Here is a 13,898-nt window from a genome sequence, read left to right as displayed (position 1 = left end):
AAAATATTAACTAAAGACTAAATTTTAAATCAGTCACTAAGAAAAAAAAAAAACTGAATTTTAAAAGATAAGTTGTATTTTTTTTTCAATATCCAAATAATTTTTTTTTGTCATGAGTTTAATTTTAGACTTTTATTTTAATACACTCACATAAAATAATTTTATATTTATATTTAATTATATATTTTTATATTAATAAAAATCATTATTTATCACATTCAATACATGAATAATTATGGATGATCATTTAAAGAATGGACATGATTAATTTACATCATTAATATATTAAAATTAAATTTTTATTTTTAATATATAAAATATTTTAAACGATTATCTAATTAGATTCATATATTTAGATAATTTTTTAAGTAATAAATTTAAAAATTAATTATTTTAATTGTATAAATCTTTTTTATACTGTTAGCATATAAAAATTAGAATTTTTTGTATTATACTTTTTTCTTTTTACTAAAGATAGTGATATTCGAATTTGCGACTTCTTAGATGAGTACGGAAAGACTATGTCATTTGAGATATAACTCATTGGATTTTAAGTCACACCAAAGAGATGTAACTGAGTATGTGTATAAAAAAATTTATATTTGTTACTGTAACAAAATTATTTTTTATTTTTCTTATATATTTAACTGTGGGTTTTTTAATAGGGTTTCTTTTTGTTGGATACAAAAATAGGATTTATTTGCTTATTCGTTGACAAAAACAAATCTTCTCTTAAAATGGTTTGGTAGAATTTAACGGGGAAAAAGCTTTGGTTATCAATACTTTGCTGAACAAAATGTTGAGCGTAAGTTTTGCAATTTTTTTTTAAATAATTTAATAAGAAACCGGCATTTAAAAAAATCTAAAACTAAACTTTGAGGAAAAAAAGACAAATAGATCGTTGACTTTTTAAATTTTGGACAAATATATTTCTGACAAAATTTAAATACAAAAAAATCTCTGACTTTAATAAATGGAGGACAATTTAGTCCTTCTATTTGTCTCTCATACACTAAACGAAATTGGCTGACGTGGCTGAAACAGTGTCCAAGTGTTCGTTACGGTGTCACGTTGGAATGGAAATAAAGTTTGAAGGATAAATAAGTCCTTGACGTCATTTTGCAAATAAAGTTCGAAAAACAAATAGGTTCTTGAGAATTTAGTTCACTATGCTTCTATATGTATCATATATTACTATTTAATTTAATAATCAAATGTGTCACATGACACTCTTATTAAAATTGAGAGAAAATATTTTTTTTTCAAAATTAATAAACTTCTTTCCTAAATTCACTTATCTACCTCTCTCTATTTTTCTATTTCTCTCTACTATTTTTACTCTATATATAATTATATTTTATATTAGTAATTTGACAAATCAAAATATGTCATCCGATATTTTTTTATAATTAAAATATTTTAAATATAAAAGTATACACATTAAATTATTTTAAATTTAGATAACGAATGTTAAAATTAATTATTAATAAAAAATTAGACTTTTTCATATAAAAATAATAACTAAAAATCTTATTATTTAATTTTTATCTGCAGATATCTTGGTCTTTTTAGCCAGAGACTTTTGTCAACTTACAACTTTTTTGTAAAAGTAGTTTGATTTTATAAATCTTTTGTGTCATGCATAATTTATACTGTTAGAACAAAGTGAACTATAATTTTTTTAAAAAAAATATTCTCATAATGTTATTATGGATAAAAATACTAATTCTAATATAATACACAAATGCACTAATGCTAACTTAATACATGAATGATGCACAAATGAAGTAATGCTAACTTGATGCATAAATGAACTGATGCTAACTAATGTCAATGGTATGATGAAAACTGAACTAATGTAATTTAACAAATTCTAATATAATACACAAATGCACTAAAACTGAACTAATGCAATTTAAGAAAAAAAAGTAGAAACAAAACAAGTCCAATTTCTGCAATTTTAATACGAGTAAATAGCCAAATTGGTCCCCGAAAGATAGCTCATTCTTCAAACGAGTCCCTGTAAGAAAAAGATAATAAAATTTGTCCCCGAAAAATTTAAAATTGGTAACGTTAGTCCTTCCGTCAGTTGGATGATGACGTGGAGGGCTAATGCCACGTGTCACAATATGATTGGTTGACATGTCAGATCGGTGACACGTGGCGTCAGTGACACGTGGCGTGTCACTTGACATGTAAAAAAGTTATTTATAATCAAAATAGTCCTTGAAAGTTCAGACGTAAGTCATTTTCATCCCTAAAATTTTAAAAATTAATCGAATTAGTCCTTATATAATTTTTTTTATTTTTTCTTGATAATATTAAATTTAAAATATTTTTTGATACTACTAATTTTAATAGAAATGTAATTGACAATAAAAAAATTAGTAATTGTATCTTTTCTTCTTAAAAATTTGTTCAATAAAATTATCTCTCTCCTCTAATTCTTGTCAAAATCTCTCTTATTCTTTTCTATTCTAAAACATTTTTCTTACATTATTACATTTTGCTGGAATATATATATATATATATATATATATATATATATATATATATATATATATATATATATATATACTCAAAATTGAAATGTATGTATTTGTTACCCTAAATAAAGTTATATGCTCAAAATAAAAATTTATATTAACCTAAACAAATTTAATAAAAATTTATACATCTTTTTTTTCATTACGTTATTACTTTCATTTAGATTAACATACATAAATTTTGATTTTGAGCATATAACTTTGTTTAGGTTATATATATATATTCCAGCAAAATGTAATAATGTAAGAAAAAGGTTTTAGAATAGAAAAGAATAAGAGAGATTTTGACAAGAATTAGAGGAGAGAGATAATTTTATTGAACAAATTTTTAAGAAGAAAAGATACAATTACTAATTTTTTGATTGTCAATTACATTTCTATTAAAATTAGTAGTATCAAAAAATATTTTAAATTTAATATTATCAAGAAAAAATAAAAAAATTATATAAGGACTAATTTGATTAATTTTTAAAATTTTAGGGATGAAAATGACGTACGTCTGAACTTTCAAGGACTATTTTGATTATAAATAACTTTTTTACATGTCAAGTGCCACGTGGCATGCCACGTGTCACTGACCTGACACGTGACATGCCACGTGTCACCGATCTGACATGTCAACCAATCATATTGTGACACGTGGCATTAGCCCTCCACGTCATCATCCAACTGACGGAAGGACTAACGTTACCAATTTTAAATTTTTCGGGGACAAATTTTATTATCTTTTTCTTACGGGGACTCGTTTGAAGAATGAGCTATCTTTCGGGGACCAATTTGGCTATTTACTCATTTTAATACAAATAATTTAAATTGCAGAATACAACAAGTTAACTAAATTTCAAAATACAAGCATAATTTTATAAACTAAATTCTCATAATAGAAGCATAATAGAAGTATAATAAACTAAATTCTCAAAGACCTATTTCGAACTTTATTTGCAAAATGACGTCAATGACTTATTTGTCCTTCGAACTTTATTCCCCTTCCAGTGTGGCACCGTAACGGACACCTGAATACCGTTTCAGTCACGTCAACCAGTTCCGTTTGGTGTATAAAAGGCAAATAGACAGAAGGACTAAATTGTCCTCTATTTATTAAAGTTAGAAACCTTTTTGTATTTAAATTTTGTCAAAAATGTATTTGTCAAAAATTTAAAAAATTAAGGACCTATCTGTCTTTTTTTCAAAAATATATAAATATAATGTTAGTAGATATGTATATATAAATATAATGTTAGTAGATATATATACCAGCAAGCTGCTGTGCCATCGTATGAGCTTGAAAATTGAAATCTACTAGCAAGATATGTTTATAATTTATTTTAATTTTACTTATAATTTTTTATTATTTATTTTATAAGTAAAATTAAAAAAATATTTAAAAATTAAAAATTATATTTTATTCTCTTAAATAAAAATTTAAAATTTTAAAAATTTAAATTCATGGTTATAATCTAATTAGTTGTCATACATATATTTGAAAAAAAAATAATAATTATTAATTGTTGGGCGGTGAACGATGATGATGAAGGAAAGCCGTAAGAGAGAGGAATGGGAAAGTGGTAAAAGTATTTAAGGGAAAATAGTATTCACCGTTCGAAGATGACATATGAAAGAGTAGAGTAAATGATCAATAAATATTATTATTTTAAATTAATATTTAATTAATAATTAATTTATATTTATATTTATAAAAGATTAAACATGAAAATATATAATTTATATATATAAATCAATATAATTTATATTATATTTATTAAAATTTATACATATAAATTAATAAAATTTATTTATTAAAAATAACTTAATATTTATATTTATTAAATATTAGCCAAAATTGCTAAAATTAATTACTCAAGATTTTTCAGTAAAGATACCTAATCATATAATAATTTTTTTTTCATAATTTTAGTAAATATGTATTTTAAAATTATATATTAAATTATTTTAAAAATTAAATTTTAATACAGTTTTGTAAGTATTACTAAAAAAAAGGGCCACATATTATATAAACTCTTTTGCTAAATACATTACTTTTAATTGTCTAAATCAAGTTACTATTTTAATCCATCATGATAATTTAATGCTATGTCACATGGCATGGTCAAATGCTGCTTGTGTACTTGTACTTTAAACTTAAATTAATTATATTAGTAATCCTAGGTAAGCAAATTATTTTTTAATTAAATATTTAATTAATTAAGTACCTTTTTCTTTTCTTTTCTTTTTGTCCTTTTTTACTTGTTTGTTCTACATTTTCTTGTTCTTTCTTCTTGATGTTTTTCTTTCTCCTTTTTTTCCATATTTTATGTTATTTTATACAAAAATTATATATTATTTTGTTATAATTTCAGTGTTGTTTTTCAAAAAGTTTTATGTTAACAAAATTTTTATGTTGGTAGGTTAAGGTCAAAATGTTAATTAGATTAAAAAAACGTTTGAAAGAATTAATCATAACTTAGTTACAAAAATACCGAATATTATTTCTCTAATTGTTAGAGTACTCATTTAATTTGTACCTGAATTAACTTGCAAACATTAATATATAATTCAAGTTGAAGTTACATGGTCTTTTGGTGGAATTGAAGGGATACTTTCTAAGCTTAATAAAAAAAATGAATTAGAATGGATGATTATATATATTATTGCCTATCGAATAAAGCAACAAAAAAAAATCACAATAGACAAATGTATCTTTGATGGAAAATGCACATAAAAAAAAATTCCTTGAAGGCAAGGTGTGCACAAGATTAAACACTTCAATAATTGAGGACAGGACACTGTTATAATCTTGTGCTTTGGTTTTCTAAGCTCATATATATTAAGGAAATGGAGAAGTATAGGGGAAATGTATATAATATTTGCTTGGTGTATGTCGTATCCATATCGAATTAATCAACATAAAATTACGGATGTATCATATAATTGTAAACGTGGCCATTAAAGATGAAAGGAGCATCAAGATATGGAAATGGACAACAACATATCATGTGGTGGTCACATCATCTTGTTGTGCCTTCACTTTTCTGCTTTTGCTTCTATGATTTTGATGAATTTAACTTATTCGTGTTTAAATATTTTTAAAATATAATAATACAAATTATTAAATTTTGTATACATTTAATATACTAAAAATATAAAATTTTATTTTTTAATAAATTTTAGTAAAACATGTTTATAATATTTTTTAAATAACATTTTTTAGATATTTAAATTTTTTTGACAATATATATAAATTTTTATTTATTTAAATATTACAAAAATAAATTAAAACTCAGAATAATAAAATATTTTTTATGTGAAAAAATATTGATATTTTTATTGAAAATAAAATTATTTGATATAATTATAAGTAGGTAAATTTTATAGATAAAAAATTAATATGTAAAATACGTGTTAAACACGTGTCAAGCTGCAATAACATATTTCTTACCCGTTGTATTAACATTTTTTACACATTTACACTATTATAATACATTTTAAATATTAATATTTAACTAAAACATTATTTTCATCTCCGTATTAAAAATAATTTCTGATAATAATCACTTGTATTTTTAAAGCATATATCAATAATTTGCTCTGACTTTAGGTACATATACCTACAGAAAAGTCCAAAAGAAGGGGGAATCGCATATGTGTCTCGAAAACACAAGAAGCGTAAGCGTGTAATCCAATGTGGGATTGTCCGTACTTGTACTTTAAAGTAGAGATGCACATTTCTCAAAGACGCCACTTTTTGCCATGAATGTAAAAGACGTGCTCTTCTGTTCTCTGCCATTGTCATTCCCGATGCATATGTACATGATCCCTTTCAAAAGAAGTAGGCTACTTATCATCAATACACAACATATATTTGCACCTCCACATCTCATTTCAGATCTCTCTTGTTTTTTTTTTTTTCCTTTGGACGTGGACCTCTCTTGTTAATTATCTATTTTGACAACTATGATAGATTGCTAACCAATTACGGAATATGCATGATTGACACACTGAATCCCAATTTGTTCTCTCCATTAACCATAGAAAATTTTTTGATATATATGGTAAAAAGTAAAAACCCTCAAGTGTGTATAATTCTTCAACAACAAAAGAAAGCCTAATAACTAGACTGGACTGAATTCTAAAAGTGATTCACGTCTTATACTGATTTATTTTTTAAGATTTTAATTCTGTTTTATTGTTTATAAAATTGTTCTCTGAATATTGTAGTGGTTTTTTAACTTCTTTCTCCAATAAATCAACAAATGAAGTAATAAATTAGCACACTAACACTATCACAGAAGCGGAGGATAGCAGCAGATTATTAGTATCTCTTTTGATAGCCGCCACTATCTGCCAGTTTAACAGCAATTCTGGCTGCGGTTTTGAGAAGAGCTACGGTATAACTTAATTTTGCAACGATTTGAACAAAACCCGCCGCTAACCTGACTCTTTTAAGGTTCGGTCTCAACTTGCCCTCTTTTTGTTTCATTCTATTTTTCACTCTCCCTATATCTGCTCATTCCTCGACTTCTCTCGCTGTCGTCCCTAGTCGTTATCTACTCCGACCTTCGTCTCGAACTTTTATCAACACTGCTTCTGCCGATGTTGAGCTCCTCTGTTTCGTCTCTTCCTCCGGATCTGCTCGCCATCTCGTTCTACGTGTGCGTTCTTCGAATCTGCTGTAGATGCATGAGCGCCCTGCTTCTGTCGTCGCATCCAGTCTATGTCACCGACAGTCTTTCACCATCACCATCCATCACTGGTTCTGCTCCTTCTTCCTTTCTTTGTTTGTTTGGGTATTCGTTTTCTTATTTTGTCTTCTTTTTTCTCCTAGGTCATTGATTTCATTTTTTCACATTGCTGGAATAGCAAAACGAGGCGAATTCTTGAAATTTGTCTAATTATACTAGCTAATTGTGTTTGTTCCAAATCCAATTTCTATTTTAGCCAAGGTTCTCAAAACCAAATAAATGTTGTGTTGAAAGATATCAAAACCGGGTGAGTGTGATCTTGCTGTTCGAAGCTATATATGAATCAGCAAAGGTATGTCTTCTAATTTGCATTTTAATCCTTGCAATGGTGGTTGCCCAGTGTTAGTCACTTCATTTTGGAATTTTTATTTTGTACTCTTTATTTTTCTCAAAAATTGCTATACTTTATTGTAGGAAATCAAGCATGTGTTTCTTTACAAAGACTTGTGTATCTTACTTCTTTAAATAGCTAAAATTAAACATGAGGGATTTGGAGAGGAATTGTTATGGTTTTGGTTGACAACTATGCTGAGAATATCGACATTCTAGAAGCAGAATTTTATGGAATAAAAGTTGGTCTGATGAAGGGATACGATCATGCTATTTGCTAGCCTGATTTTGCTACTTTTGTCTGTATTTCAATGGAAAATATAGTTGTTGTAGCATTACTTGCTACTTGGATTGGATCATACATGAATAGTTGAGTCCATAGACCTCATATATCATTGATGTTATTGAAAAGTTTGAGAGAAATAGTTTTTGATATTCTCCAAGAGATTCCCTTCACCCTTAGCCAAAAGGCAAAAAATTGATGCACTTTCTTATTCTGTAGTGATGAACTGAGGACCTCTCCTAGAGAGTTCGTGATTCTTTCTATATTAAACTTAACATTTCATGTTTTGTTTTGCTTTGTTTTGCTTTCTTAGCGAAGGTTTAGCAATGTTTCAAATACTTCCATCAATTCATTGAATTATTTTTTGTAGTGTGTAGTGTAGGACACAGTTATTCATGGGGCACCCCTTTAAAGACAAATAGTCAAAGATCATGAAAAAAATAAATAATAAGCATAAGAACATTTTTGTGGTTAGAATATCCATCAGATTATTTTCTCTTATGACTTATAGATGAATGAATAATATTTTTTTGAATAATTACCCAAATCAGTCCCCAAGGATTTTAAAAACGGACATTTTAGTCCCCAAAGAAAATTAATACACTGATTAATCCTTTAAGATTTGTTCCGGCGTGACTCATCAAGGGAGACTGCTGAGTTGGCACGTTCAGATGCACACGTGGCACTTAACATGCACATGTGTCTGTCATGGACAAATTGGTCCCCAGTGTAAAAGGCAAAGTGACATCGTTTTAGGGTTGGAGAAACGTAACGTTGCAAGGGGATAATGAAAGTCACGTTTCTTCTGCTCCCTTTCAACCCTTTTCACTACAAAAAGACCCTAATCCTATTCTTTCTTATCAGTTTTTACTTTTTACAGAGAGCCCTCTCCACGTTGCTTCATCACGACCCACCTCATCTCCCACCTCATCTCCCAACATTACGATCGTGACGGTTGTTGTTCAATTTCATCTTTGTATTCCATTACCCTTCGCGAGGCGTCTCTCCTGGATGCATCAGTACCAATTCGCAAGGAAGAGGCACTGAAGTGAATGTGATCACCATTGAAGATTCACACTGAAGAAGGTGAGACTCTGTTTGATTATGTTTCTCGTAGTTAGAATTGATATATTATTTTGAAGTGTATCTTGCAGTATAGAGCACAATGCTATGTGTACAAAGTGTCTTTGATTTTGCATGCATGTTCCTTGACAGTTAATAAATTTGCTGAATGAACAATTTTTTGGTTTGTTTCTTTTAAGAAAATTGTGACAATAGAGCTAATGTTCTATGAATATTTTTTTGGTTTGTTTCTTCTATTCATACAGGTAGATGGAGGAATTTGCGATTCCTATTTTTCACCATGGTGGACATTTTGTGAGGGATAACAAGCGAGTTCTTGTATATATTGAGGGAAAAGTTGAAAAATTTCCTAAGATGGATATTGATCTGATATGCTTCTTTGACCTGCAAACTTTGTTCAAATGTTTGGGTTATTTGGATTATAAGGCTATGTACTGGTTTGATCCTACTGCACCTGACTTAGAGAATGGGTTGCACCTTATAAACGGAGACCTTGAGATTAATCAGTTGCGTGAGAATATACTAAAGAACAAGGACACGGAGGAGTTTTATTTGTATTTTGATCACCCAATAATGGTTACTCCTGTTGAGGATGTTGAGATGGACATTGATATTGATGCAGATGTTGAAGAGGATTCCATTGATGATGGGTATGAAACGACAGAATATGAATCATACAAACCACCTCCTCAAGGATTTGAAGAGGATAGCAGTGACTCAGACTGTGTGATTGTGAAGAAACAGAGTAGGAAAGTTCGCAAAAAAACAGAGAGTGTGGTGGAAAAGAAGAGCTTAAAGATGGTTAGTTTAAAAAAGAAGGCTTCAACCGTTGATAATAGATGTACTGGTGGGCCCAGTTCTAGGCCAACTGTGGGTACCAAAAAATTTGCCAAGGCAAAGTATAATGGACCAATTGGTGCTAGAGGCCCAAAATCTCCTGGGCCTATTAGTGCTGGAGGCCTAAAATTCTCTAGGCCTGTTAGTGCTAAGGCCAATTTCAAGATCCAAAAAAATATTGCACAAAAGGGTGCTGCCTCAACCTCCTTTGGGACAAATTTTGGTGGAAGAGGTGCTGCTATTCCAAGATCAGAGGATGCAAATTCTGGTGAAGATGATGAAAAAAGTGCAGAAAATGTAGATGAAGAAGATCCAATCTTTGAGTATGAATCAGAGTCATTGCTGACACCAAATAGTTCTGAAGATGAAAAAGAGAGGTATGAATTTCCTCAATTTAATGATGCTACTGGATTTAGAGAGGTGTATTTTGAGTTGGGGATGAAATTTGCCACAATTGAATCTTTCAAGACTGTTCTGAAGGATCATGTCATTTATGAGGGAAGGAAGATTAGGTATATAAAAAATGATCAAAGGAGAGTTAGATGTGATTGTGAGCATGGGTTGGAGAGAATAAAAAAGCCAAGAAAGCCAAAGGGGGCCAATGAGGAATCTACTAACAACAATGCAGAACCGAAAAGTAATGATGCAAACAATGTTCAGAGAGGTGATGGCAATGATGTGGGAACTGTGGAAGGTGGAGCTGTGAATGAAGAGGCTGCAAATGTGACCGTTGAAACTAATTCTGTGAAAGTTGTTACTGCTGAGGCTGCTGGTGCTGTCAAACTTAATCCTTGTCCATGGCTAATTTATTGTGCATGGAACAATCAGCTGAAGAGTTACCAAATCAAGACCTATATATCTCAACACACCTGTGCCAGAGAATTCGGAAGCAATATGGCTGATCAGAAGTGGGTAGCCAATAAGTTGGAGAAGAGGCTACGAACTCAGCCTCACATTACTCTAAGTGAGGCTTATGACCACATCAAAGTCGACTACAATGTTGTCATTAATGGAAAGATGGTGTATAGGGCCCTCAAAGAAGCAAGAGAGCGGGTGATCGGTAATGAGATAGCACAGTATAGTAAGTTGAGGGATTATTTGTGTGAGATCCATAGGAGTAACCCAGGGAGCTCAGCCATACTAGATGTGACACCGATGCCTCAGTCCCTTCCATTGTTCAACAAGCTATATATTTCTCTAGACGCTTGTAAAAGGGGGTTCAAAGCCGGGTGTAGAAAACTAATTGGACTTGATGGTTGCTTCTTAAAGGGCTACTTTGGGGGACAACTTCTATCTGCTATAGGTCAGGATGCGAACAATCACTTCTATGTGATTGCGTTTGCTGTTGTTGATAGCGAAACTAAAGAAAGCTGGAAATGGTTCCTCACATTATTGCAAGAAGATCTTAGGGATCAATATATTCATGGATGGAATTTTATTTCGGATCAACAAAAGGTAGTTTTATTGTGCTGATTTCTTAGTTGCTTTTGCCTTAGTAAGTTAACGGTTAGTTTTATATAGTTAATTGCTGGTTAGTTTTATTGTGTAGTTATTAGTTAGTTACCAAGTTATTAGAGCTGTTAGTTATTTTCTTGTTACTTTTAATATTGTTAGTATAATTTGACACGTTAGTAAATTTTTGGTTCCTGCTGATTTCTTAGTTAGTTGATGGTTAGTTTTTTTTAACTCTTTTATATGGTAAATTGCTGGTTAGTTGATTAAGCTGCTGATTTCTTAGTTGATTAAATTTTTGGTTAGTTGATTTCTTAGTTTTATGCAGTTAAATTGCTAGTTAGTTGATTTCTTAGTTGATTAAACTGCTGATTTCTTAGTTTTATATAGTTAAATTGCTGGTTAGTTGATTTCTTAGTTTTATGTAGTTAAATTGCTGGTTAGTTGATTTCTTAGTTGATTCAACAGCTGATTTCTTAATTGATTCAGCTGCTGATTTCTTAGTCTTGGAAGTATGCTTTCTTGCTGCAATAGTTCCCTTGGCTCTCTGCATCCATTATTAAAGAAAATATTATTTATAACGAATCTTCAATGTGCCAAAACTCTTGTGCATCAAGTACTTGGACAATTTTCTCCTAGCATGAAATGAAGTCTTGTGCCAATACTCAAGTGTTAAGTAACACATGCGCTTGATTGCATACTTTTATTTCTTTCTGGGCACACATTTTGGAATATAACATGAAGCAGGCAATCATTCATTAATATTTAATATTGAGAGAAGGTATATTTTGAGACACCAAATTTTAATGAAATACAAATCCTTGTATTGCTAACCTTAATAGCAGCCATTCTTTGCGCCTGAAGCTTGGGATCCTGGTGGATAATCTTCATTCAGTTGCTAAATAGACCAGTTTTGCTGAATAGTTAAATTGCTGGTTAATTAGTTGATTTCTTAGTTGATTCAACTGCTGATTTCTTAGTTGATTTATAGTTAAATTGCTGGTTAGTTGATTTCTTAGTTTTATGTAGTTAAATTGTTGGTTAGTTGATTTCTTAGTTGATTAAACTGCTGATTTCTTAGTTAATTTATAGTTAAATTGCTGGTTAGTTGATTTTACTGCTGATTTGTTAGTTAGTTGATGATTAGTTTTTTTTCCTTGAAGAAGAAAATTTTACACCCGGTTAAATACAAACTTGAAATAAGACAAGAGTTTCAACCATAAAAACTAAATCGGTATTAATAATACTCAGGATATCAATCTTGAGCGGCATTAATCAAAGCCAAAATTGATTAGTAATGCATAATCCATGCCCATGATTTAGGCAGAAGAAGAATGGTCATAGTGAGTGCTACCTCAGAAAGAAGTTGCCATGCTGATTTATGTTACCATCACTTTTAATTTTTCTTTATCATAATACTTCACATTAACTTCCTTGGACCCCTTTAATTACTCTCCACTTTTCATTTTTGAGAACCATTATATTTTTGCTTTCCAAGTGTCATTTTCAATTCTAACCAGTTTAGGAATTCTTTTTATTTTCAACAATGCGATCATGTATATTATCATATTGTTATCCTCCTCTCCTGATGGTGACCCACTTAATTGATTCCCTCATTTTCACATCAGTATAAATTTAATATTTAAAATCAAATGGTGCACAAATTTATGTAAATTCTACTTTATTTAGTGTAATAACACATGCATCTGTTTTACATAAAAAGTGCATTGTTTGGTAACTAACTCTTTTGGACTAATTGGACTGTCAGAAATGGTAAGCAAGCAGTATAGTTTTAATATAGTTTTTTATAGTTTAATTGCTGGTTAGTTTTAATAGTTTATCTGAGTTGCCGTTAATTGTGTTTTTTTTCTTTGATGGTCTGAGATAGGGTCTATTGCCTGCGTTAAAGGAGGTGATGCCTCACGCACATCATCGGAACTGTGTCAGGCATATATGGAAAAACTTCACAAACTGATACAAGGACAAGAGAGTTAAGAATGTTGTATGGGAATGTGCTAAATGCATCACTGATGCCGAGTTCCAAGCAAGTATGATGAAATTGAAAAGGATTAATGAAGATGCATGGAGCTACCTTGCAAAGTTTGACCCAGCTTGTTGGACCAAAGCTCACTTCAGTCACGGGCCCAAGTGTGACAACCTCACCAACAATATGTGCGAGGTTTGGAATGAAAAAATAGTTAACTATCGATCCAAACTCATTTTGACTATGTGTGAGGAGCTTCGGTGCTATATTATGAGGAGAATGACGAAATATAAACAAGTTTTAGAGACCTACGTGGGCACCGAAGTGGCTCCTACTCAACAAAAAAGGCTTGACGACATTATGAAGGATGTTAGATATTGGCAGCCAGTTTGGGTTGGCGACGATGAGAGGAGAATATTTGAGATCCAACAGGGATCTAAGAAGCTGTCTGTTAATCTATCTCTGAACAAATGTACCTGTAATGCCTGGCAATTAACTGGTACTATATTGTCAATTTATTTTCATTTACGAAATTGTTGTGTTTTAGTTGCTAAAAGTTTGTCCTTTGTAGGTCTTCCGCGCGTTCATGCACTTGTTGCCATAGCTAGAAGGGGTGATAGACCTGAAACATATGGACATCCACT

General features: G+C 30.3%; 1 protein-coding gene across 1 annotated transcript; it reads left to right on the top strand.

Annotated features, from left to right (window-relative positions):
• Window positions 1-9,230: 9,230 nt before the first annotated feature.
• LOC148569859 (uncharacterized) lies at window positions 9,231-11,291 on the top strand. The gene has a single exon (XM_088506683.1). The coding sequence runs from the start codon at window positions 9,231-9,233 to the stop codon at window positions 11,289-11,291; it is 2,061 nt and encodes a 686-aa protein (XP_088362809.1).
• Window positions 11,292-13,898: the final 2,607 nt, after the last annotated feature.

Source organism: Arachis ipaensis, chromosome B3 (assembly GCF_059453495.1).
Source record: "Arachis ipaensis isolate K30076 ecotype BB chromosome B3, ASM5945349v1, whole genome shotgun sequence".
In the NCBI taxonomy this organism is placed as follows: domain Eukaryota; kingdom Viridiplantae; phylum Streptophyta; class Magnoliopsida; order Fabales; family Fabaceae; genus Arachis; species Arachis ipaensis.
The sequence above is the reverse complement of the archived record's forward strand: the minus strand, read 5'-3'. Positions and strand labels throughout refer to the sequence as shown.

Bases quoted from the DNA above. Each gene is read 5' to 3' on its own strand.
- LOC148569859 (XM_088506683.1), top strand. From the start codon at position 9,231: ATGGAGGAATTTGCGATTCCTATTTTTCACCATGGTGGACATTTTGTG.